The 26,472-nt window shown below is 54.2% G+C and overlaps 1 protein-coding gene across 7 annotated transcripts in view; it reads right to left on the reverse strand.

The window, feature by feature from the left end:
* Window positions 1-1,010: 1,010 nt before the first annotated feature.
* The window catches only part of MBP (myelin basic protein), a 117,515-nt gene continuing 92,053 nt past the window's right edge, over window positions 1,011-26,472 (reverse strand). For 5 of the 7 annotated variants that reach the window (XM_081252245.1, XM_081252248.1, XM_081252249.1 and 2 more), the window contains exons 5-7: window positions 11,649-11,756; window positions 10,341-10,376; window positions 9,098-9,941 (exon numbers count right to left, since the gene is read on the reverse strand). In XM_081252245.1, the coding sequence (XP_081108371.1) occupies window positions 9,729-9,941; window positions 10,341-10,376; window positions 11,649-11,756 (357 nt within the window). In that variant the 3' untranslated portion in view covers window positions 9,098-9,728. Of the gene's footprint in view, window positions 1,254-6,657; window positions 6,778-9,097; window positions 9,942-10,340; window positions 10,377-11,648; window positions 11,757-26,472 lie in introns of those variants that run through there. The other 2 variants (XM_081252250.1, XM_081252251.1) reach the window with 2 other exon arrangements.

A 26,472-nucleotide genomic window follows, 5' to 3' on the forward strand; every position in this document is an offset into this window, starting at 1 on the left:
GTGTGTGTGTGTGTGTGTGTAGCAATTTGGAGGTTTTGTTTCGGAAATTTTCCTTTTTTCTTATCATTGAGGCTATATATTAATAGACATTATATTAAACCCACACGAAACATTCAAAATTAGAAGGGGATTAAAGAGTCGCGTTTGGGCGTTATGTCGACTAGTCCTCATCTCCGTCCTAGGGGGGCTGACGCCAGTGTGCGGGGCTCCTTGGAGGGCTTGTGGGAGAGATGCTGAACTCAAAAGGCGGGAGTCAGTAGGTTACGGGGGGCGGGGGGAGCGCAGGAGATGTCAGCTCGCGTTAGGAAAGGGCGGGATTGGAGGACCTCTGCCCACCCCCACGTGCTCGGCCGGCGGTTCGGGAAAGGCCAGCGTACTCGTCAGTGGGTTTCCAGGAGGAAGCGGGCGGGACGGTTACGTTTCTGCCGGGGTGGGGGTTGGTTAGTGTTTGCCGTGTGCACCGCCGTGCTGAGCTACGCCACCTGTCACCTTCGCGCTCACGGTGACCAGCCTGCCACCGCGAGGCTCCCCGGAAACTCCTGCCACCGATCCGAGCTGCGCCACCTCCCGGCCGGCCGCCGGGCTCGGGTGGCAACAGGCCTCGGCCGCTCTGCTGCCCGCCGAGCCTGTGCCGTCGCCGCCCGGTTTCCCAGAAGAGCCCGGCCCGACTCTGCCCCCGCGCGCCCTCTCCGCCCGCGCGCCCTCTCCGCCCGCGCCGATCCGGCTCATCCGGGTGTGTGAGCCACGGCCACCACGCGGGACAGTCCCCGCTGCCCGCCCGCCTGTCACGTACCAAAGCGCCCGCCGCCAAGCCGCTCCGCGCCCAGCCGATCGGTTAGAAGGGGAAGGGCTTCGGGGGGTGAGCAGTGGAGGCCGGGAGAGAAACCAAAGGAAGCTCGGAGCCGCACGGTCTGCGCGCCCCGCGCGGTGGTCCCCAGGGCCGCGCCCCGGGCCATCGCGGGACGGGGGCCGGCGACAGGGGAGCGTCGCCGGCCCAGGCTCTCGGGGGACGTCACTGATCTCCAAGGGCGAGGGGACAGGGGGGCGGTCGGCCAGAAGCCGGCAGGCCGCGCGCAGGGGCTGCTGTGCGCTGTCGCCAGGGTTAGGGGGTAGCGGCTACGTTAGGGATCTACAGCTCGCGGTTAACTTCCAGGCAGTTGTGTTAGGAAGCTGGGGACGGACGGGATTCCGGGACACGGTGCAGGGCTTCAGCGTCTCGCCATTGGGGATCCCGAACGGCCGTCTCGTCCTCCCTGAGAAAAGGAAACAGAGGGTTAGGAGGGCCGGGGCCGCCTGGCCGCCCCGCGTCCTTGCGGTCACTGGGTCGCCAGCCACGGGGCCTCTTCTGGGTCTGTTGCTGGAAATGATGCCGCACGGGGCAAGTCTTTGACCCCGTGTCTCCAGCATCCTTTAGCCCGTCGGACCTCCAAGTGCCACGGGGCAAATAGGACGCAGAGAGTTGGGGTCTTGTCTGAGAACGGTGCATTTTCTGGGCGTTAAAAGCTCAACTGATACATTACCAGGTTTCAAAGGAGCTGGTTTCCTCGGCTGAGATTCCCGGGGACCAAGGGAAGCGGCCGTGACGATGACAGGGACAAGCTCCTCTGTGGGAGCTGAGGTGCTGACGTGACGGGCACACCCTTGCCTGGGCCACGAGGGAGGGGCCACTGCTCAGCTGGTCTCCCCGGGGACAGTCCCCTCCCATGAGCCCTCTTCTGTGTCACCAAGAAAACCAGCTTCCTGGAGGGGCCGGTCACTAACTCCGACCTCAGGGTCTTAAAACATGTGAATTGACATGTTTTCTGGACAAATACAATTTGCAATTTAAAAAAAAAAAAGAGTTGGCAGTCGTGGAGGTGGAGACGGCTGGGCGGGGACAACTGCGTCCAGGGAGCGTGGCTGGGCATCGGCTCTGAGAAGGTGGCACTTGTCACCCCAGATGTCACTTAGATTAACTTGGAAAAGGGCGTTTGTTTTTTTTTTTTTGCCTTTGAATTTTCATTCAAATTTTAGTCTCTTTGGATTTCCCTTTTCTCTTAGGTTATGGATGAAAAATTGATCTCTCAAAGATTCTCTTGAGACTGTGAGCCCCCAGAGAGCATGATAGACATGAAATACCCTGTTGACCAGATGACAGACGGGCACCTATTGACCTGACCTCGTCCACGCCTCCGTCCCTCACGTTACCAGAACTAAGGTGACGGAAGCACGAGGGCCCCAGACCCTTATAACTAACGCAGTCAGCCAGAGAGATGGTAGTTCCGATTTCTTGGGGTTTTGCTTTTTCCAGAAATATCCCTATGTTGCTGAACAACTCACCAGAGGAATTTTATTTTCACAAGCGAGAAGCTTTGTGGAATTCTAGCCTCTGAAGTTATCAGGAATCACCCAGAGATGCTCCCTCCCAGGGAAGGGGCTTTGTCACCTCTGCCTCAGGGCCACCGTCCTCAGCGGGGACTCGGGTCCGGTCCCGTGTGAGCCCGGCTCAGCCTTGCGTGCTTGGTCCTCAGAGCCGCTGCCGGAGAAGCCCTGACCCAGCCTGTCCTGGCCCACCTTGCCCTGAATTTCCCGCAGATTAACCTGTTAGGGCTCCCTCGGAAGTGTGATTTGTTCCTGCGCAGGGCAGAGCCACGGCCCCATCTGACAAAGTACACCTGCGCTGAGACGGATTCGGTTCCCCACACCCCTGGCCAGACAATGTCCTCAGGGCTCCTTGTAAAATGAAAAATGGCAAATTTGGGGGGGTTATTTTCTATCATTGTGCCTACAATTTATTGAGCATCTCCCGCAAGCTAAATCCGTGACATCTGTTTCCTCTTGTGAACGAGCAAGAGCCAACCTGGAGGGAGGCGTTGTTAGCATCCCCCTTGCCTGGTCGACGGAGCTGAAGCTTAGAGAGGTTACGTAATTTCCCCAAAGTCAGCCAGCCAAAGGGGTTAGAACCCCTGATGAGGAGGGAGATCGTCCCAACTGCAGACGTCTGGGTACAGCCCTGGGACATTCTTGTTCAGAAGTCTTGGGAGACCCAGAAATGGACTGGGCATTGCAGGCAACCTCCCGGCCAGGCTTGGGTCACTGGTGGAAACCCTGCAGTTCCGGGTTCAGACCCAGAGCTCCTCCGGGGTCTGCATCCTCAGCGTCTCGCTGCTATGTTTCAGAATCGAGACAGGTATATCGTGATGGTCTCTTTGCTTGGACGTTTAGGGTAGAATTTATTTCCTTATCAGATTTGCCTCAGAATTGACATTTTGAAGAGTGGGTCCTGCCTCTGGTTTTTTTGTTTGTTTGTTTTTGTGTTTTTTGGCTGCGTTGGGTCTTCATTGCTCTGCAGGCTTTCTCTAGTTGCAGTGAGCAGGGGCTACTCTTCGTTGCGGTGCACGGGCTTCTCATTGTGGTGGCTTCTCTTGTTGTGGAGCACGGGCTCTAGGTGTGCAGGCTTCAGTAGTTGTGGCTTGCGGGCTCTAGAGCGCAGGCTCAGTAGCTGTGGCGCAAGGACTTAGTTGCTCCGTGGCACGTGGGATCTTCCCAGACCGAGGCACGAACCTGTGTCCCCTGCATTGGCAGGCGGATTCTTAACCACTGCGCCACCAGAGAAGTCCCTGCATTTTATCTGACATTAACCAACTTAGCCATGGTTTACTCACCACTCACTTCACGTATGTAAGGTTTTTCTTGAGGAGACTAAGGCTCCTCAGAGCTGAGTCCTGCTCCACATCACCCACGAGTGTCCAACATCTTCCAGAATCTGGGTCATGGGGTCCATCTGTGCCGTGTGTATATCCCGACCGCCAAATACACCACACATGGGACTCGATATTAAATTAAAGCTTAGGTGACCAATCAGTGAGTCTTTGGGTTCCTGACCAAATCTTTCCGCCATAAATTGTAGAATCTCGACGTTTGAATGAACCAAGTAGGAAGCCCACTCCTGCAGGTCAGAGGTGATTCAGGTGGAGGAGCCGCTGTGCTTTGCTGGTGGTGACCGAGCCCTTGAGACAGGCACACGGGGCTGTCGAATCTCCTGGTGACACGGCCACGCCATGCACCGCGGGACCTTCTCATGTTGAATCACGTTGTGACCTGCTGTGCTCCCAGCAGCTGTTCCCCAGGAGACGCTCCCATTCTCATCCGAGCCCACGAATACCTGGGACAGGACTCTGTGGAAACTCCCGCCTCCCCCAGGTGGCCGCTGGACTGAGGACACAGTGGGAGGAAGCTGCCACACGGGGTGAGAATTGGGCTGCGTTTTCCTGCGATGCTGACACCACGATGCTCGAGGACCCAGGATGGTCCAAAGTCCGGGGACTGAGCAGCTGGCTCCCCTCCTGCGGCCGGATCACGGCTTTCCTTTATCCGCAGGGAGCATCCGACGGTGCTGAGGGCATCGTGGGTGTCATGTCCTTACAACGCCGCTCCTGTCATAACAGATGGACTCTGTCTTTTCCTCACTGGCGTCCGTCTTCCGTATGACGTTTCTTCCAGCTGGAAGAGGAGTTGACCCTCTTAGCAGTCAGGGCTTTGGTCGTAGTTGGATGTCGGCGGGGAAGTGATGGCCTGTTTGGGTGAAGAGTCAGCGGAAGTGGCGGCTGGGCTCTTACTGTGACGAGAAAACATGGGACCCGAATATGGTGAAGTTTGTCCCTGCCCAGCTGCCCTGTGAACACGGTTCTGTGCCAGGGATGGCTAGTGCCCTCCTGGAGCCTCAAAACTGCGTGGACACGACCCCAGCGGCACGGTAGGCTCGCTGTGGCTCCACGGGGTCATCCCAACTCCCGACCCCCTTCCAGCTTTAAGCCTGAAAAGCTGACACGTGGCTGGAACCTGGGCTCAGCCGTCAAAGCCCTGGATGGGCAGCCGCGGAAATCCACATGGTCTTCCTTGCTCTCCAGTCCAGGAAGTGCAAAATCCGGTCCCGTTTTTACTAGTTTCTGCCAGATGGTCTTTCAACATTAGCACATAAGTCACACCTTGTCACTAGATCCCGGGGACCTCCCCATTCAGGGCCAAGGTCAGAGTGCTCAGGAGGGTCCCGGGACCCTCTGTAGGGGGAGCCCCTTACCCCTCCCACCGGTCACTCGGTGCCGCTGCCGCGGCCGCCTCCCTCCTCCGGGACCCGGCCAGGCCTCCCCGTGCTCCGTCAGCGGTCAGCTGGGAGCCCTGTCCCCGTGCCAGGCCAGCCCCTCCCCGGCTTCGCGCCCCTGCGCCCGCCACCTGCTCCATCGGGCCGTGTCTGGCGCCCCACCTGGCATCCCGATGGCCTGGAGGACACAGAGGGGCACGTTCGCGCTCAGCCCATCCCGCCTCCCCCCACCCCCCCAGCATGCACCGTGTGTCTTCTGTCGCCCGCCCGACAGGACGACACGGCTCCTTTACGAGGCGGCGGCCTGCGCGGAAGGCTTCGCCCGCACGTCACACCGTACCAAGTGGGCGCTCAGCGAAGCCCGGGGCAGAACCCGCGGGACCACAGGGCTGCCACCGGCCGGGCCCCCGGCGCCCCCCAGAGCAAGCCCGGCACCGTGTTAGTCCCGAGGCCTCCGCCACCGCCGCGAAGCCCCTTCCCAAGGCTCTCGGGGCCCCAAGCCTCAGGCGGTGGCCGCATGTTTCCGAGGATGCGCCTCGTGTGCCGGGGTCTGTGACCTTCCTACAAAGAGCTGTCAGCGGGCCCGGGACGCTCCTGCGACCGGCAGAGGGCGAGCGAACGGAGGCCACACACGTCCCTCCTGCCACCTGGAAGTCGCCTGGGCTTAGTCACGGCCTGGAAGGGGCAGAAGCGGGTCGCGCCCGAGGAGGCGGCCCCGCGGCGTCGGCGGCCAGCGGAGCGCAGGGCGCAGGGGCGGAGCCCGCTGCCCTCGGTCCGTCTGCCCGAGGCCCAGCCCGGCTCCCCGCCCTCCCGTCTCCGGGCCGTCCGGCTTCCTCACAGGTGAGCTTGGCCTCGGTCAGGAGGCAGCCCTGGACGTGGGCGCCCCCGACCTCCCCCGGGAGGGAGGCTCTGAGAGGCCTGGGGGGCAGGGCCACTGCCGGCCGCCGGCCGAGCCCAGAACCTTGCCTGCCCTCTTCCATGCGGCTCAGGCCCGGGGTGCTGGTGCCCGTCCCCTGTTAGAGCCCCTCCTGAGATGTCGGGTGCTCCGAGCGAGGCCGTCTTGTCACCAGCAGGGGGGCCGGGCAGAGGGCGTTGTACCCGCTCCACCGTCACAGCGGCTCCGGCCACGCGTCCGTCACCCTGTCGTCCGGAGGACACGCCGAGCCTCAGGGCGCCCGGGAACCCAGGTCACTCACTGACGGACGTGGCTCTGACGTCCGTGTTAACCTACAGGACGGGTGCCCGCGGTCCCCGGGGCCTCTCATCCATCCGGCCGTCTTCCCCTCGTGTCCCCTTGGCTGCTTGTCCGGCCAGGACGCCGCCTGACCTTCCCGTGCCTCCCGGGCCCCGGCTGTAACCACGGCGACCCCGTCGTCCGCAAGCTCCCCGAGGGGCCCCGGCCTGGCGCCCAGCGCCGCCCCTGTTCAGGCGGGCCCTGGAGAAGTGCTTGATCATCAGGGACGGCACGTGGGGCGCTGACTGCGGAGGAGCGGCGTGGGGACGGGCCCGAGGCCGGCAGTCCCAGCCCTGTCCGCGAACCCGCCCCCGCGCCGCCCGCCTTAAGAAGGTGCTCTTACCAGCTTGAAGATTTTGGAAAGCGTGCCCTGGGCGTCGTGCCCCTTGAGGCCCTTGTGAGCCGATTTGTAGTCGGAAGCTCTGCCCCCGTAACCGAATCCCGGCTTCTGGCCCTCGGCTCCCTGCAAGAGAGGACGGCCGCCCTCAGTCCGTCCATGTGGCACAGACCCTTCCCATCTGCTTCCCTGGAGGCGTCAGCAGCCTTCAGACTTGGTGAAATTTGGGGGCTCCTACCTTTCTAACGTGCAAAGACAAAATTCCCAATTCTCCAGCCTGGAGGAGCCTCTCCAGGACGACCAGGACCAGCTCCCCTGGCCGCGGCCTGGGTGCCCTGAGTGTGGACGGTGAACTGGGACCAGGGTCCTTCCCAGGGCTCTGGGCTGGGAGCCGGTCACCGTAGAGGAGAGGGGGCGGGTCCCAGCTGGGAAGCCCTGTCCCCCAGGCCGTGCACAGCCCCAGAGCCAGCCACCTGGACGGGTCTCAGCAACACCCCGCCCTGGCTGTGTGACCTTGGGCAAGTGTCAGAACCTCTCTGAGCTTTGGTTTCCACTTCTATAAAATGAGAATAATGGATGCTCTGCTCTGAGAATGGAGCCTGCTGCTCTGAACTTTCGAGCTTGCTGTTGTTATGGGAAGGGGGGTTCCACCCCCAGCCCAGTCTCCAGCTGCCCCTGGAGCCCCTCTCACTTCAGGGAAGATGGAGAAAGTTGCCTTCGTGACACGTAGCAATGACAAGTGATTACTGAAATGTAAGGATATGTGTGTCTCTAGGACCAGTCTGCATTCTAATGCGCTTTAGTTTCAAAGGGAATCTTCCACTGTGAACACAAGAAAGGAATGGGGGAACTCTGGTGCTCAGACACAAGGACTGTTAGCCTTTGGGGGTAACGGGTGTCCAGCCTGGGGTGCGACGTTCCTTGGGGGGCGAACCACACATCCTGTCTGCGTCACGGATCTTATACAACGGACAGGCTCTGAGGTCTCCCTTCACGTTTCGCCAACAAGAAGTAGGAAGCTCTGGCCTCTCCTGAGAATTCTATACACAATATAAAACCGTCTCCCGATCGAGACCGCAGAACCCTTTGCCTCAGGCTGCAGCGCTTTCCAATTTCACGAGGGTGCCTTAGGGCTGGAAGGAGCTTGGGAAACCATGGGATCGATCCCTCTGGTTTAGGCTCCAGAAGCTTCCAGATTCCTCCAGTCCACCCCTCTCGTGTTTGAACTGAAGCTGGACCAGGGCCATCTGTCCAGGCACACCCCCTGCCCTGCACCCCCAAGCTACTTCTCTTCAGCCCAGGTTTGGGAACAGACATTGGCCACTCAGCTACTTTCATGTGAAGGTTTGGTTTCAAGGGTTATCAAGTGTGCAAGGGACAGGGGCAGTGAAGATCCAAGACCACATACGAGAGGAGCCCAGAACTGCCCTTGAATCCCAGAGGTTTCCATGGACACGCGCGCTCCATCATGGTCCAGGGTCGGGGGGATGGTTAAAGAGGACTGAGCCAAAGGACAGACGCAAGAGTTGTAGAGATCCATGCTTTCCCATGCAAGTGCTAAATCGTTCTCTTACTCTGCTGTTTTCTCCAGAAATAAAGAGCTTCTGAGAATTAAATTCAAGGATTGGTTTTCAGATTAATAATCTGCTTAAATTTTCTCCTTTCAAACTCTTGGTCACTTATATCTTTGGACAACCTAGAATTTACCGAAAAACATACAACATAGTTTAGAAAAATGGTGGGACTTTCAGGAACTCCAAACGGGAAGACAGTCGTGTGGCTCTAGGAAACCGACAAACCAGCTCACGGAATACGGAGCAGGATTTTACTTTGGAAAAAAAGAGAAAATTAACAGACATTAGTGGGACCAAACACGGAGACGTGAGAGGCATGCAAAGGCCGTGCTGTTAGCTGCCGGGCTGAAGTGGCCTTTAAACAACTGGAAGAAACATGGTCTTTTCCCCTCCCATCACTCCACGTTCGCCGATGGCTTCGCCCTGGTTCACGCCTAGAAGGTTAGAAGGCAGCTCAAGCGGTTACTAAAGTCAGATTTCTGGGTCAAAAGTGGGTCTTATTCTTCAACATCATCTTTGTCTCCTGCTGGCACAGAAAGTCAATCGTTAATTGTCCCTGAGGGCTGGCCCATGCTGATTCCCTACGGTATCCTCACCTTTTGGCAAATTCACTAGGTCAGGAAAACGCTCACGCGTATTTGTATAAAATGTTCCAGCAAATATCTCAGTTCATACTTCAATGTAATGATGTGTTGGGGCAGTTTATGGAAGCCTCCCCTGCCTTTTCTCTGAGGGTGGCTCCCCCCTCCCTCCCTCCCTCCCTCCCTTCCTTCCTTCTTTTTCTTTCTTTCTAAAGTCATTCATTCATTTCTACGATGCTTATTAATTGGGTATCAAGAATATGTAGCCTCTGCACTAGAGATATATTGTGTCTCCAAGGATATTGGAGGATGTTTCTAAGGATACCGTGTCTCCAAGACAGACACAGTTCCTGGCCTAGAGGTTAATGGTTCTCTTTTTATTCTGGAAATTTTATAAAGTAAGAACTCTATCTAATATTTGCTAGTAAGTATGGTCCATAGATTTAGTTAAAATACAGATAGCCATTTAAAGTTGGCTCAGATACAAAATTTTACTAGAAAGTGAACAAATCAGCCATTTAAAATCTTCATGAGTTAAACGAAGATTTTAATCTTCTTTAAAATCTTCTCAGAAACTCCTAAAAAGGTTTTCCTGGATGGCTTGATATCCAAGCTTTGGTTATGACTAAATCAAAACCCAAGCCAAAATCTTTGGATCACTTGGGTTATAAACTGAATGACTGAATTTAGCATCTTTTTGTCTCGTGAGCAGAATCATTTTTTCTCCACAAAATGTCAACATCTGGCGGGGAAGGGAGTGCTGGCTATTTGGACAGGTCCACACGCGGACTGCGGGGACCCATTTTTCCTCATCTGCCGTTTTGGAAGGAAATCAGGAACTTTCTCATACATGGAGTCGCTCCTTTCCTGGGGAGGAGCCCAGGGGAGTCTCCTAGGAGCCCTTTGGTGTCTGGGCCCTGGGTCACGGAAACAGGAGCGTGAACCCAGCTGGGAGGAAGGACCGGCTGCGGCGGAAGCAGCGGGAGACAAGCTGGGTGGGATGGGAAGGAAGGCGGGCCCAGAGAGCAACCGAAACAGAGCAGAACAGCTGAGTGGCCGTGAGGAAGGAGAGGCAACGGGTGCACGTGCATTTGTCACCTACCCAGCTAAATCTGCTGAGGGACAGTCCTCGCCCCTGTGTGAGGAAAAGAAAAAGAGGGACATGGTGATCAGTGTGGGAAAAGCGTTCTCTCCACGAAACAGGAAACACAGGACAACACGGTGCTGAGATGGCAGGCAGGTTTTGGCACACGTGCCCTATCCTGTGGTTGGCCGTGGCCCCCGGGAGCTGCCCAGGGAGGATTTCAGGTCGGGGTTGAGAGGGAAGGGAGCTGGGAGGGTGAGTGCTGTCTGCGTGGCCGCAGGCGGGAAGGGGTGTCACGCACGGCTCAGCCTGTCCTACTTGGGCTCCACGTGGCAAGACATTTTGGGATGAAGTCAGGGAGCTCTGAGTCCAGCCCTCTTTTTGATCCATTTAGGGATTTCAGGGAAGGGCTGTAAAGTGATGATGACTCAACACATTGGGAGGTCTTACCTTTCCTTGTGATGGAGGAGGTGTGCGAGGTGTCACCTGCAAAGACACAGGAGAATGGTGAGCGGGGGTGGGGTCCCTCCTTCACAGCAGCCCTGACCCTCCTCGTGAGAGCCTCCTGTTGTCACCATGTCACCTTGTGTTGTCACCTGGCTTGTTGCTAGTTCCCTGCTAGCTCCTGCTTGCTGGGAGGGTCTAGTATCTATTGGTATAAGAAGCCACCCATTCAGTCTCTGCCCGGTGTCCCCGTTCTGTTTTAGTTGAGAGAAAAATATACGATTTGAGAAGTTGAAAGTATCCAATGTGACCTCGATCTTTCAGAGCACACAGAAAGTGTCTGAGAGCCTGGGAAACACACCAAAGGCTGTGCAGCCACAGAGGCGATTCCTCTTGGCATGTGCTCCCGTGCCACAACCGCTGTCGCAGGTGATGGAGACGGTGAGCGTCACCACCATCCCCTCGGGGGTGGGGAGTCAAGGGCCCCTGGTATTTGAGCCTCAAAAGGGACACCCTCAGGTGTGCGACTCCTAAAGCTCCCTAATCAACATGAAAATACCATCTTAGATGTCTGCTGCGCAGAAAGTTTATAATTAGAGCCTGTTGTTTTGTTTTTGCTTTTAATATGTTATTTTTTAGAGCAGTTTTAGGTTTCTAGAAAACTTGCACAGCAATTGCAGAGAGTTCTCATGACCCCTCTGCCCTGCACACAGCACCCCCTGGCTCTCGTGTGGTCCACTTGTTACAACTGAGCCAATGTCAATACATTAACCAAAGTCTGGGGACTCTGTGTTGTACATTCTGTGGGTTTTGACAAATGTATGAGGTGTCTCCGCCGTCACGGGATCGTTCAGAGGAGACTCGCTGCCCCCACCTCCCGGGCACTCCTCGTCTCTTCATCCCTCCTGCCCCCGCACCCCTGATCTTCTAACCGTCTCCAGAGGTTTGCAAAGCTTGCATTTTTGAACTAAGCATCTCCTACTAGCTTAGTCTCAAAAGGAGTGAGTTCTTTGGTAGAACTCAAAGTTTTAACACAAAGTTCAGCTGCAGATGCAGCTCAGACCTTGGGACCAGGTGCTGGCCCTGGGCTCCCGAGGCCAACCTCACCCTGAGGAAGTGGGAGGCGTCACCTGGGGATATACTCAGACCCCCCATCATGGATTACAGCTGTGTCACACGGAGATCTACTCAGACCCCTTGTGGATCAGAGCTCAGTGTCACCTGGGGACGTACTCGGGCCCTCGTGGACGGGGGCCGGGCCGGGCACCCCTCACCCCTCTAACCTGCCCCCTCCCACCCGTAGCTGCCACTTACAATGTTCTTAAAGAAGTGCACTACGGGGTTTTCGTCTTGGGGCCGGCCGTGCTGCGCCTTCTGGGGCAGGGAGCCGTAGTGGGTGGCTCTGGCCGCGTGGTGTCCATCCTGAAAGACAGGGTGCGTGGTCTCAGGGTGGGCTGGACCCTCTGCTGTCTGCGGATCCGGACGCTTTTGGAGACCCGATGCTAGGAAGCTGCTGACGTCACAGGATGCAGCCAGGCAGGTGGGGTCTAGGCGGCACTGTCCCCACAGGTCCCTCCTCGGCTGACCTCCTGGCCACTGCAGACGCCCCCTCGGGAGCCCTCCCGACAGGAAGGCCAAGCTCAGGAGGGCGCATCGCCAGCCTCCCCGGACGCGGGCTCCACCTGCAGAAGCGCTGACAGAGCCTGCGAGCCGGTGGTCCCAGGAGGAGGGGGGCTCGCCCGGAGCCCTGGCAGAGGGGACGGTGCTCGAGCACAGCCCCTGCCCCGGGAGTGTGGGAGGTCGTGAGCAAGGTCAGAGGGGTCTCCTGAAAGCCCGTCAGGTAAATGCGCCAAAGCCTCGGGCACACCTCCTCCATCACCATCTCGGTGCTTGTGGTCCGAAACGACCCTTCCCGTTCAGAAGACACTGTTGCCACCGAAAAGTCTAAATTGGGCTTCTCGGGAATTTAATGCATTTAATGGGCTTAGTTTCACTGGTGATACCTGCCCCCCTGACTGGGCTGTCACTGGAGTAACAAGTGCATTATCTCTGGTACTAGTTACTGTTAACGTCTATGACTGTCCCCAGCTGACGGTCCTCCTACCCCATCCACCAGGGCTGAAGCCCAGCAGTCACCCTGGCCTCTTTCTCTGCTCTATTTCCCGCACTGACTCAGTTCACAAACCTTGTAGGTTTTTCTTTAAAATCTTCCTTACATTTGTCCTCTCCCCACATTGACGTTAAGGCCAAGGCTGGGGTAGCCCTGCTCGGGCCCCTCCCTTTCCAGCCCAGACGGGTTTGCAAAGGATGCTGTCCTCCTGTCCTTCCCCACAACCAGAGGCCCAGTGGCCACGGGCTGAGCCTCCCTCTCCTCCATGGGCCGGGGACCTCACAGGATTCTGGTTCCCCACAGAGGAAGCCCGGGGGGTTGAGTTATGCTGTGGGTACGATGGCGGGGGCAGAAGCGGACGCCACGCGCATCTGAACTTGAAGATGTCGACCTCAAGGGGAAGCGCTGGAGCGTTTCAGGAACTGGCGACCCCCCTCCCCCATCCTTCGTACTCTTATTCTCTCTGCTGGCGTTGCCAGAACATAAATAATCTGGTTCTCCTTGTGGTATGTTGTCTCTCAGCCAGCGCCTTTCTGAGCTCACAGACCAATCAGATTTGGTCACCACTGGCCCACGTTACACGTTCTTCTCCAATAAGAGAGAGTATAAAACTAAGAATGAAAAAAGAAAACAGATGAGCTAGGAAACTGTTTAAATTACTTATTTTAAGAAAAATATCTTTGTGTCTAATGTTATCTGCCAAGTGAAATTATTTATTAGATACCACCCTAATGGCCAAAAATAATTAAGCAGCTCAAAACTTAGTACAATTTGCCCTGACTTTGGGTTTTTTTGTGTGTTTTTTTTGGCTGTGCTGCACGGCATGTGGGATCTTAGTTCCCTGACCAGGGATCGAACCCATGCCCCCTGCAGTGGGAGTGCAGAGTCTTAACCACTGGACCACTGGAGAAGTCCCTTTACTTTTGTTTTTATATACCATTTTTCTGCAGGCTGTGTTGGATTTTGAGTCACAGAAACATTGTGCACTTTGATTCACCCATTCCGTGATTAAACTAGAAAAATTTCTTAAACTTTACAAAAAGGTTTTTAAATAAATGAACGTTCAGTCCTATATGCAGTTCTGATATTATTAAAACTTATTTATGCTGTGACATAGTTAATGAAGTATTGTGTAGATAATAATGTTTCACGTTTATCATGCGTGCCAGCTTTGAACGCTAAAAGAAAGAGCATATATTTTGGTGATTTTTATAATGAATACATTGGTTGCCAATCTTTTGAGGGAAAAGTAATTTAAATCTTTTAAGGAACACATGAAGTTGGTAAGTTGTGTTCTACCTCTCAGAATCTGGGGTCAGAACTGTTCATGAAAAAGTCAATTAGTGTATTTATGGCCCTCGGCACAGAACTAAGCATGCAATGAGCATTAACTGTTGAATTAACGCATCGACAGTTTAGATCACTTTTAATACAGAGCCCAACACATGCAATAGATCTTAAGTAAATAGAACAATCATCATGGAATCCTTTTGTAACATATGCATTGAAGAGTGACTGAACTAGGACCCTGACTTGGAATTTTGGCTATAAGTTGTCACAGATAATTTAATGTAGAGTTATAGCTATATTGTTATAGTTGTAATGGTCTGTTGCTGAAAGAACGTTTAGTCAATCATATTTCTATATATTAGCAATGAACAGTTAAAAAAAATCCAAATTTAAAAGCACTACCATATATAATAGCATCAAAGGAACAGAATATTAGTTATAAACTTAGCAAAGCGTGTATAGGATCTTTATGCTAAAAACTAGAAAATGCTGGTGGAAGAAAATCAAAGAAGACTTAAGCAGAGAGACATACTATCTTCATGTGTCAGAAAACCATGAATAGTAGAGATGGCAATTCTTCCCAAACTGATCTACAGATGTAATGCTCCGCCACTCAGAATCCCAGCAGGATTTTGTTTAGATATAGAAAAACTAACCTTGAAACTACATGTAACCAAAATAGCCAAACAACTGTGAAAAAGAAGAATAAAATCAGAGGAACCGCATCACTTGATTTAAAGATTTCCTACGTAGCTACAGGCAGTGTCGTACTGGAGAAGGAATAGACACGTAGTTCAATGGAACACAGTAGAGTCCAAACACAGACCCACACAAATAGGACCAGGTGGTTTTTGACAAAGGTGCAAAGACAATTCAATGGAGAAAGCACAGTGTTTTCAACATATGGTATTGGAACCACTGGGCATCCATATCCAAAACATGAACCTCAATCCAAAGTCACACCCTATACAAAAATTAACCCCAGTGGATCATGGGTCTCTATCTACACTGTAAAAGTATAGAGTTTTAGAACAAAACAGGAGAAAATAGAAGAAAACCTTCATGACATGAGGGTAGCCAATAAGTTTATAGACCTGACACCAAAAGCATGATCCATAAAAGAAACAAAATTGATAAACTGAATCTGATCAATATTTAAAACTTTTGTTTTGCAAAAGACACTTTAAGAGAATGAAAAGACAAATTACAGATGGAGAAAATATTTCCAATCACATATATGACAAAAGACTTGAAACCACAAGTCCTTCTTATAAAGAACTCTCAAAAATCAGTGGTAAAAAAACAAACAACCAGGTTTAAAAACTGGACAAAACACTTGACTAAACACTTCACTGCAGAGGATGAGCAGAATGCAAATAAGCACATGAAAAGATGCCCAGCATCATTAGCTATTAGTAAGATGCAAATCAAAACCATCAGGAGACACCACTACACCCCTATTAGAAAGGCTAAAATAAAGGATACTGACAATACTAAGTGCTGACTAGGATGCAGTGCAACTGGAACTCTCATGCTTTGCTGGTGGGAATGCAAAATGGTACGTTCACTCTGGAAAACAATTTGACAGTTATTATAAAGCTAACCATGTATCAGTACTTACCATATGACCCAGCAATCCCACTACCTGCTTTGAATGATAAAAGAAAAACTACATCTTTTTGGAAGTGATTTTGGTAATGAATATATTGGTCTCCAATCTGTTGATGGAAATAACTTGACTCTTAAATGAAAACTTATGATCACACAAAAACCTCTACATGAATGTTTACAGCAGCTCAATTCGTAATCACCAACTCTGCAAACAACCCAAATGTTCGTCACTGAGTAAAGGGATAAACAGACTGTGGTATGTCCGTGCAACAGAATACTATGCAGCAGTACAAAGGAGCAACAACTCAGAGGCATCTCCAAGGCACTGTACTGAGTGAAAGAAGCCATTCCAAAAAGAGTTCATATGGTATGATCCCATACGTGTGACTTTCTTCAAAAGAGTACACTACAGGGAGGGTGACCAGAGCAGTGTTTGTCAGGGGTCAGGAATGGGGGAGGGAAGGGTGTGGTGTGAAGTGGGAGGGAGGTTTTGGGGTGATGTACCCTTATTGTGGTGGCAGCCACATGAAACTACACGTGTGTTAAAATTCACAGATGTGTACACCAGATACAACCCAATTTTACTGTATGTTAATTTATAAAATAAGTCAATTTAACACAATCTATCATTATTTGGCCCAAAGTTGGTGATGGCAGCATTATGTCATTCCGTGAATTTCCCAGTTGGAGATCTCCACGTAGGTGAGTCTGGCCTTCTCCCTACATCCATCTTACGTCTCCAGGTCTCCAGCTAGATTTTAAGTTTTTGGAGGAAAAAAGAAAAACTTCTACTTGATTCCCCAAAGCTTCTGGCAGTTTGGTTCAGCAAATAGAAGTGGACAAGGGAACAAAGAAACCCTCTTTCTACTGGGGCCTCCTGGAAAGAGCAAGCCTCTGGGGGCGGAAGGGCTCTGGTCCTGACATAAAAACCCCTGCGAACCGAGCACGCCAAGTGCTGGGGCTTCTGTTTCCTCACATGTGAAAGCACGGGGTTGAAACAGAGACTCGCTGAGAGAATTTTTAGCTCTCAACTTTTACTAAGAGGCCACCTCTGAGTAGCAGCCAAGGAAAGAAAGCTAATTCTCCAGCTAGGTTTATGTATGAGGGCGTTTCCTAAGACTCTAGGGCTGCTGCTTAATCTGTTTCTTTATGTATCACTAAAAAGTTCTGTGGTGAGCACAGGAAGCAGAGCTAAGAAACGCGCCTTGGTTGCCATGGTGACGACACCTTTACACAGTGGCAGGGGAGGGGAGTGCTGTATCTGTCACCCTTAGTTTTTTTTTTATTGTGGTAAAACATATGTAACGTGAAATCTACCGTTTTGCCGTCGTTAAGTGTGCAGTTCAGCAGCCTTAACTACATTCACGATGTTGTGTATCCATTACACCATCCACCTCCAGAACTTTTCCATCTTCCCAAACTGAGACTGTACCCAGTGGACACAAACTCCCCATCGGCTGCGCGGCCCCTGGAAAGCCCCATCCTATTCTCTCTATGAATCTGACGGTTCAGGGGACCCCATACAAGTGGAATCACACAGTGTTTGTCCGGTGGCAACTGGCTTCTTTCACTGGTGTAATGTCCTCAGGGTTCGGCCATGCTGTAGTTTGGGTCAGAACTCCCTTCCTGTTAAGGCCGGGTCATACCCCATTGCCTGTGTAAGCCACGTTTTGCTCACCCATTCATCCACTGATGGACACTTGGGTCGTTTCAACCCTTTGCCTCTTGTGCAGAGTCACCTGCTCTGACTCGGACCCTGTGATGCTGATGTGGTCCGGCCTCCGACAGGTGGCTGAGGGGATGCAGGCCCCCAGCTTCCTTCCCCACAGCCTGAAGAGCATCCTTTATTCTTTGAAGGAGCTTGGAGCGGGGGTCATGACTCTGAGGCCATATCGAAGGCCGGCCTGTGCTGAGGAAAGGGGTCCACACCCAACTTGAGGGGCGCCGGGCGGGGAGGCTCCGGCCGTGCAGGACATCTCTGCTGTCGATGCTCAGTTCACGGTCAGAGCAGGGCCAGCCTTTGTCTCCCAGGCAGCAGTGGGAGCCCCTGGCAGGAGTGGCAGGGTACTTAAAAACAGTGGGTTTTGGCTTATTTGTTATATTTCACAATTTATAGGGAGTGGGTACTTATTTCCATGCCTCACTGTAAACAAGGGGGTCCGTTTCTGTCCTGGAGGAAACAGTCTGGGGAGGAAAGGGGCCACAGGGGAAGGGGGATGGCGGCGGGGCCGTCTGGGTGCGGAGGTGACCCTGGTGGGGGGAGGACGGGGCGCGGGTGAGGGTGCCGACACCCCCGGAGCCGCGGCCAGTCCTCTGCCTGCATCTCCTCCCTCCACCCCTGTGTCCCCAGCCTCTGCCCCCAGAGCCTGGGACACACACGTTTCCCTTTAAGGAGCCGCCTGGACTCAGCTCCCTAACTCAGGAAGGGTTAGTGCTTCTCCGATGCAGCCCTTATCTGTGCTCAGAAAGGAAAGAGCCACGACTGTTCACACTTTACAGTTATTTGCCAGGAATGGTGTCTCTCTGTCCACGTCTGTCCTGATCCAAGTAGCTCATCTATTTGTAAGTGATTAAAAGGCAGAGGAGGAATTCGAAGGTCAGTCCTACCGGAAAATCAGAACCGGACACCCCGAAGCCGGGGCGGGGCGGGTAGCGGTCGCCCCTCTGAGCGTGAGCAATCAGAAAAGGAAACGGGGCCGGAGACGGGGCCCCCGCCCCACATGCCGGTCTACACCTGAGGTTAGGGCGTTAACACGCTCTCTCCAAAATACATGGAGCTGAATATCTGGGGCAAGTGAAATTAGAAAATTAGTCCAGGTTTTTAAAAGTGAAAACTCAAGTTGTTTAGAAAAATAGTGCTTATTACATAGGGATTTCAAAGAACAGGAAGTTTGTAGAAGAAATCCTACCTCTCAGGGGTGACTTGGTTCACACTCTGGTGAACGACATGGAGACCTGGTTGTCTGCGCACGTGAACACGTGAGTCGCGTAGGGGCCTCGGCACGTGATCACAGCACGCGCAGGGTTACGTGGCACTGACGTGTTACTCTTTTTTGGCATCATGATTAACAAAACAACAATAAACTTCTTGGTGGCAAATAAAATAACATTATGCTAAAAAATTTACACACGACGGGAGGAAAGCCATGGGATAAAGGACAACCATTTCATGAATTTTTAACATAAACTGCTTTTTCCATTAGCCTGTTTCATTGTACTGGTTTTGAAAAATTGTGATTCATTTTCCCTCCACTTGTGATAATGTCCTTCACCAGCAGGGGGCACTCGTGCACTTGGCGTCCCGGCGGCTTTCCAGTCCCGTCTCCAGGTAACGGGAAGGATTTTATAACTGTTTTTCCAATTCGCTGGAGAGCTGGGAGTCCTTAAACTTGCCAGTAATAACAGGGGATTAGTTTTCGCCTGACACATCTGAAGATCAGTGGTCATCAGATTGGGTAAAGATTCATTCCCCTGACTCTAGCGGCTGTCTTATGAAAATAGGGATGAGGTATTTGCCGGCATCATCATTTGCATTTGCATTTGATTAGAAACAAATGGATAGACTCAGTCCCTCTCAGAAGAAAACGCTGCCTCTTGAAAAAATTAGTATTCACTGTGCCTGGGGTTTTGTGCTTAGGGGGAAAAAAAAAAGAGGTCTAGCGCTTGCTTAATTCTTGTCTGTGAGAGGAATTTAAACTTTGTCCTGAATCCACCATCAGAATGCCAGTGATGGAAGTCAGAGTGAATCCATGGCTCTGGGGCACTTCCCCGCTCTGCGTCCACCCCTCCCGGGCTCTGCACCTGAGAGGCACCCGTGTGCTCCCTGTTGGACCCTACGAGCCCAGGCGGTCTCCCCTCTCTCTGCCCAGGCTTTAGTTTGCTTGCCTCTCTCCTCCGGATGAATGACATTGGATGAGTGCAAAGGAGGGACCAGGAGAATAACATCATTAGATACACAAGCGTAAGGAAAAGCATCTGAGGACCACCCAGGTATAGACAGACTCATGGCTTATAGTAGCTACCCAGGAGACTGCGAGCCTGTTATAGGACCAGCTCTCTCCCTGGTACTTTAAAACCCAGTGTGACAATTTGAGGTTCGTTACAAGATGAGAACGTCTTTTAAATATCATAACTGTGTTCTGGCTTCCCTCTAATCGCAGGCATTAACAGGAAGCATGTTCTCTTCCTGCGCTGTTACTCTGTCTTACTGTGTGCTAGTTTGGGAGAAACTGGTCCTTCAAAGACAATGTGTGTCTGATAACTAGTGTTGGTAATACCTGCTCCATCTTTTCTGTGTGATGTGAACAGACATGAGCTCTGTGTGGAGCTGCTATTTGGAAACTGCTGCCCTTTTAAGACTTGAGCATTTTCATGGAGGTGACTGACACAGGTGCCCTCATGCCAGGGCACCTCAACCCACCATCCGCCGGGGTCTGTGGCCACGGGTACCTCCGAGGTGCCCCAGGCCTGGCCCATCAGCAAACTCCTAACCCTGTGAAGGGAAACCTGAGGCGGCCAAGGCCCTGTGCAGCCCGCCTCACTCAGTGAGAGGTCCTGGTGCCGTGTCAGAATGACACAGCCGGAGTGGCCTCTCTGTGGATCTGTCTCAAATATGTCCAGATGGTCATCCAGTGGCTAAAAGCAGTGACCATTCTCTTACTGGCACTTTCCTAGTCAAGTCAATCATACAAGTTCCAGGAACGCACGTTTCTCCCTGTGCCCCCAGAAGGATCCAATATAAAAAAAGGAGCAAAGAAATTGTTTCTACTTGCTTTGAAAACACGGGGTGGACGCATTATTATTTTCACCCCGGCTGGTCACAGACCAGAAATGTTGCTCTGTGTGGCCACCTCTTTTTGCAGATGTGGAAGTGGATACTCAAAGGGGTTAAGTGAAGGGCCTGCGGTCTGCTTTCAGCCCCAGCTCCATGTTTTAACCTGCTGCGTCATCCGAGATTCCTGTGGATTCCACGTGCACGAGAAGCAATGTCCCAAACCGAACACTAGCTGCACGTGGAGAAATCACGGGCCAGCCACGTGACCAAAGGGATGGGAGAAGAACTTTTTCCAAGTTTGCAGACTTACCTCCTGTTAAGCTGTGAAGGTGCGGTGCGCTAGAAACAAAAATGTGCTCAGATATAAGAAAAACAAGTTAGTGTCTCTTGGGGGCATCAATCAGAGATGTCGGTTAATATCTAGAGAACTGGGAAAGCTGCAATCACTCTACTAGAAAACGAGTTCCTACTTATCTTGGGAAATACTGGTAACTGGATACGACAAATGCGCGGCACATCTAGTGAGAGAGACGAGATTTTTCAGGTTCATTGTCATTTGGAAGGATGCAGTTCTACGTAATTAAAACTGGGGCTCCATCAGCTCCCACTTTCAATGGAAAAGTTGTGCCTCAATCCAAGCGGGCTGTACCGTCTGCAACGTTCTATTTTGGTCATGTGGTTAAAAGCATCCAACTGACCAGCCATCCAACGAACAAACATCTTGGATACTGAATCCTTCAATGTACAGGTTGAACACGACAGAACTGTGCACATATCCGCCAAGTGGCATTAAGGAGACACGCCTTTAGTAGGTGGTTCCACCAGTGGTCCAGAGACACGGGGAGCGGAGGAACTGGCGTTCTCCTTTTTTCCGCCAGAGAAATCTTTGATTTTGTGGTGCCCTCAAGAAACCCAGGTCCAGGCAGCTAAGCGGTTCATCTCTTTAACCTGTTTGGAGCCACAGACTATAACAGTGTCACTGTTTTTCTGAACTGCCGACAATTAGGGAGAACAGCAGAGTAAGACTTGGGGTCTTAAGATGACTGTTTTCCTTGTGAAAAGATGACTGTTTTCCTTGTGAAAGCGGTAAGAAAACCAGATATGCTTCTTCCGTATCGTTCACTATGAAATGGATATACTTTTTCTGCCTTTTTCCTCTTGCTTCACACTTCTTTTGATGGTTTATAAAAATCCTTCACCGCCCTCCGAAATGTTGTTTCGGTCATTCGTCCTCCTTAAGGACTTCCTGAAAGAGGAAGCAGCGTACCTTGTGCCCAATGACTCTCATCCGTGGCTGCCCCGTCTGTCTGCCCGTCTACCTCCCTGTAGCCCTTTGGAGGGACGGGTTGTGGTAGCTTTATGCCCCTGTGGCGACTGGCCCAGGTGCTGAGCTAGCTGCCAGTAAAATAAGTACTCTGGACTACAGCATGTGACCCAAAGGTCACAGGCCTGTGGAAGACATGACACATCTGGCTGGAAACTCTTCGAGCTGTGAGTTTCCCCCTTTCAGAGCTGGTCTTGATGAACACGGCATGTTTTAATCCCCACACCCTGACCGCACGATGCTCTCTGGCCGTTCCCAGAAATCACTGGATCACGAGGTTATCTTGGGCCTTTTGGGCACGCTCCTAGTTTTGTGTATATATGTTTTTCAGAGGAAGCAATTGCTCCATTTCTGGTCAAACAGCTTCTAATACGCCTCAGGAGAGAGCATTAGATTTTTTCTGGCAAGGTCAAGGCGTTTAGATTTTGCAATCTGGAGGGAATTCTTTTCTGTCTGAATGACCTACGCAGTTTTGCCCTACGTTTTTGCCCTTGGCAAGTTTAAGAATATGTTTGTTCCTGAATCATTGACACGAAGGAGTTTAATTAAAGCCGTGGGCTTTTTCTTTGTTTAGAGAAAGCCATGCAGTATCAGCGCCGGGCCTTTCTCAGTTACAGGAGAGATTCACAGGCAGACCTTCGTTGAGGTGGAGATTTTCGGTGACCTGCTGCCTGTTCTGATGACACGTTTCTTCTCAGATACTGGCATGTGAGAAGGCTGGCGGGGCGCGGTCTGTGCGGAGGTGTGGGCCGTCCCTGGTCCTCCGCTCAGCTGGGGCTGTTGCCTGGCCCGTGATTAGAGGGGCCGGTTTCCAAGCTGGAGAGTTTACCCTCTTAGCAGCCTGTGAAGCCGAAGGCAGCGGGCTGCAGGAAGCACGGCGGCTTCTGGTTTCTTCTGCGATGTTTCTCCAGAAACGAGGAAACCGAAGCCCCGGCCTCCTCTGCACCGACGGCTTTGCCTCCACGGGACGGCCGTCCAAAGATCGGGGTCAGAGGCCTCCTGGCAAGGACGGAACGAAACCTGGGATGTGGTCATGAGGTCACCCTGGACACACAGGAAGTCGGTGTCACATGTCACAGCCGGCGCGTCCGCTCCTTCAGTGAGCATGTGGTGGCTGTGTGGCCCCCGAGCGGGGTTAAACTCGGGCAGGGCTCCGAGGCCTGGCCTCCGCTCTCACCCCGGTGAGCAGGCCAGGGTGGTGGAACAGGAGGCAGTGCAGTGAACAAGGGCCCGGCCAGAGCTGGGAGCTGCGGCCACGTCGGCAAGGACGCCGCAGACCGTTGTCTTTTCCACCAACCGCTCCGTCTTCTCGTCCAGACAGGATGCGCGGCTGCCCTTGGGCCGTCCCGCCAGGGACGTGAGGCTCCCTCTGCGGTGCCCAGGCCACCCTCCCTTGTCCCATAAGGCAGCTCCTCCCTCCTCGTCTCGGGCAGCTCTGGAGAGCTCACAGCCGGGCTCGTCGTCCCCGCAGGGAAGGCTCACCGCTATTTCCCGATCTCAGGGCGTCTGGGCTGGTGCTGAGAGCGACCTCTTGAACGTGGGTTTGGAGGCCTCCCATGTCTCCTTCCAAAACAGCGGGAGGACAGGTTAGATGTCGGCCTTAACCGCTCCGGCTCTTTTCCTTGCTCCCAGGCACCCATTTTTAAAGACCTCAATATGTCTAAAGTACGCAGAAGACTTCCCAGCATAAACATCAAACTAACAGCTCAGCAGAGGCGTAAACCAAACAATCGCCCGGATGCCTTTGCTCGGCTTAGAATTCAGTAGTTCCTTGCGCAGAATGACAGCAAGTGGTTTAAGGGATGCAGAGTCTGGAAGATTATTTTGGAAGAAAAGCCAAGTTGCAACAGGCTTTCCTGCAAGTGAAGGCCGTGGGCCCGGGCGCAGCTGCACTGGGGGGCAGCCCGTCGGGGGTGGGGGGAGTAGACCACGGTCCCCCAGGAGAGGCTCCACCCAGGTGGGCAGGGTCCCACTTGCTCTGCTCTGGGTCCCCATGGCCAGACGTCCAGGGCCCATCAAAACCACCCAGCTCTGGTCAGAGCCATTTGTTTGGGCATCACGAAGAAATCGATTGCGAAAACCTGACGGCTAAATACGAGGGAAGCCTCTGGAATGCTTTCCATGTGAGTGATGCCTGGGGTCTGGGGGCTGTGCTTCCCGGGAGCAGAACAAGAGCCCACAAGCCTAAGGCACGGAGTCACCGCGAGCACCTCGGGGTTGGCGGGGCTGGGCTTACGAGAGGCCCCTGGAGACTTGAGGAAATAACCATGGAGTCTTAGTCTTCAGAGAGATGTTTGCAGTCACTGACTCTGACCCCTTTGCTTTCTGGGTGAGGAAACTGAGGCCTGAGAGCGGGAACCCAGGAGCTGACGGCCAGAGCTGGGGCGGCCTCGCAGGGTCCCTGCGGGAAGCAGGCCTGACGTGCCCTCGGTGCGCCAGCAGCTTCCGGATGTTTCTCTCCATCAGCACGGGGGCCCGGGGAGTCGGCAGGACAGACGGTTATTTCTGATGTTGGTGTGCTTTTCAGGCTAGGAAAGGAGGCTCAGAGCAGACGCACGGAGGCTGAGCAGTGAACTCAGACCTACCACGCGTGTCTCCATCCTTACCCTGTGCTTTTCCAGGTGCGAAGAGTCCGACTCCTTACCCCCAAGCACCCTGGGGACGGTTGGTTGGGGGGTCACAGCGGGTAGGGCGGCTCTGCACGAACCTCTGGGCACCTCCCGGGCCGGGCGTCCAGGCAGTGTCCTCTCCAGGCCGCGAGGACCGGTTCCCGGGGTCTGTGGGATGCAGACAGAGGGGCTTAAGGAAGCCAGTGAGATCCGCTGATGGGCGTGGGAACGGGGGCTTCCCCCTCTGTTCTTCCTGCATCTCCAGGGCCCAGACGTGCAGGTGTGGGTGGGACGGAGATTACTCGGGCAAGGTACGTGCTCCGCGCTCCCCGCCCTGGGCACCTTTCCAGCTCCTTCCATCCGCAGGCACCAGGCGCTCTGGGTCATGCAGCTTCCAGAGGCCCAGCCGTGCAGAGCCAGGGTGACGTGATGGAGAAAGCAGAGGAAAGGCTCTGCCTGTCTCCCCGCGGAGCTGTCTTCCCTGTTGTGTATTTATTTGCTCCTTGATTCTGCCTTGGAATTCGTGTTTCCCAGCTTGCTTTTCGGTCCTCAAATATTACTTCATGCGTGGCCTTGGGCTTCCCACCTTCCACGGTCCTCTTCCAGCCCTCAGGGTCAGCCCTGTGTCAGAATCAAGAGAAGTGTTCAGGCTCCTGGAATCAAGGGATTCCTCGCAGGGGACCCAGTCCTGGAAGCGCAGCCACAGTGCTGAGCCCACTTGTTCCTTGACGTGTAGTAGGTGGGGCTCTCTCACCCTTCCCGGTGTGTTTGTTCAGAGAGACAGACAGACAGAGAGAAGGAGGTCCGGGTGCAGGACGCCAGCCTGACATCGCTCACCGACTTTAAGTCTCTGAACCGCAGGGGAAGGAGGAGGAAGCTTTCGGTCCCGAGCTGCCCGGTGGTCCTGCACCACCATCCCCAGCCCCCGCGTCAGCCCTTCGGCCGTGGCCTCACCCCGCGGCTCCTGTCCGCTCCACAAGCCTACTCCACGTGCCCTTTGTCGTATTTTGAAACCACTTCGTGCCACCTGGCCCTTCAGTGCTTTCCCGTGTCCAGGGCCGTTAACGCTCCGAGAAACATAAGCTCTTTCTTGAAATACTGAAGAATGCAGCGTGCTGGAGGAAGACATAGTGAACAAACAGCAAAGGCAAAGGCCCATTAAGTGGAGGCCGCGGACGCCCGGCCCCCATGCTGCGTCCCTGGGGCTGCTGTGTGGAACTCGTGCATTTCTGGCCAGTTTTGTACATGTGGGCACAGAGGTCTGTCTGGGACGAAGCTGTGGAGGGCAGGGCTGCTGCTCTTTTTCCACCAACAGAGAAAAGTCATTCTGCTGTAAGTTTCTTAACATCCCCAAACGCCAAAGCCCTGGCCTCTGACCCTCCCCACTCTGCACTGCATCTGGGATTTCTGGCAATGTCTCTCTGCCTCTCGGTGGAGCGGGCGTGCTTTCTGATGGCGACGTGTCCCGTGGAGGAGAGGACGGGGGACCCGGTGGCTTCGGGGCGCAGGGAGCACCTGGGTCCCCGTCGGGGCCTCTGCCGTCCCCGCCTGCCCGCCCGCATCCCCGCTGCCAGGAAACAGCAAGCGTCCGCCCCAGCTCTCCGCACTCGGCCTGGGAGCCCAGGGCCCCCCAGAAGGCCTCTGCGGCCCAGCCCTGGCTTCCTCGAGGCTGAGTGTGGACCAGGCCAAGGCCCAAGGGCCCCAGAGGTTATGTGCCTCCAGGGGGACAGGGCCCTCTCGACCTCCCCAGGGGTGGGGCTGTTTGCTTTGAGAAGGAGCCACCCAGGGGCCCTCTGCACGGGTGAGCACGATGGTCGCAACTGAAACGCGATTCCCGTGAAACCCGGGCTCGGCGGTGGCACCCCTCCAGCCCCCCTGCAGCTGTCACCTGCAGATGCGCCCCTGCCCACCCCAGGAGCTCGACGGCAAGTCCCTCCCGGCAGCCAGCGGCCCCGGCACCGCTCCCGTGGCCGGGTCCTACGACGGGGTCAGGCCCTGGGCTCTGCGGCCGCTCTGCCAGCCTCCCCCGGACCGACATCCGGGAGCCGACCCTTTTCGTCGTATGGATCCGCTCCTCCCCTGGGACCAGCCGGTTCCGCGGTCCCCTGTGGTCACACCGTCCCGTGCGGGGCGGAGGGCTCCGCAGTGGGTCTCAGCTGCGGGCACAGCTCCCGGCTGCCTGGGTCCCGCTCCCCTGGCCCCATCCGCACCCTCGGGGCTCAGTCAGAACTAGATTTCCTGTCGCGTGCCACGTGGTTTCAACCTCCTGCGCTTTCCCAGGTTGGAAAGGCCGGTCGATGCCCGGGCACAGCGCCTGCTGGGCTCCGAGAACAGAGGCCTTGGGCAGGGCTGTGCCCCCCGCGAGCTGAGTCTAACCCGGGCTGGTCACGTGCCTCCCCCGGGGTCGCCCCAGCCCGCCG

The sequence above is a fragment of the Mesoplodon bidens genome (assembly GCF_964165515.1).
Source record: "Mesoplodon bidens genome assembly, chromosome: 13".
NCBI classification, from domain to species: Eukaryota; Metazoa; Chordata; class Mammalia; order Artiodactyla; family Ziphiidae; genus Mesoplodon; species Mesoplodon bidens.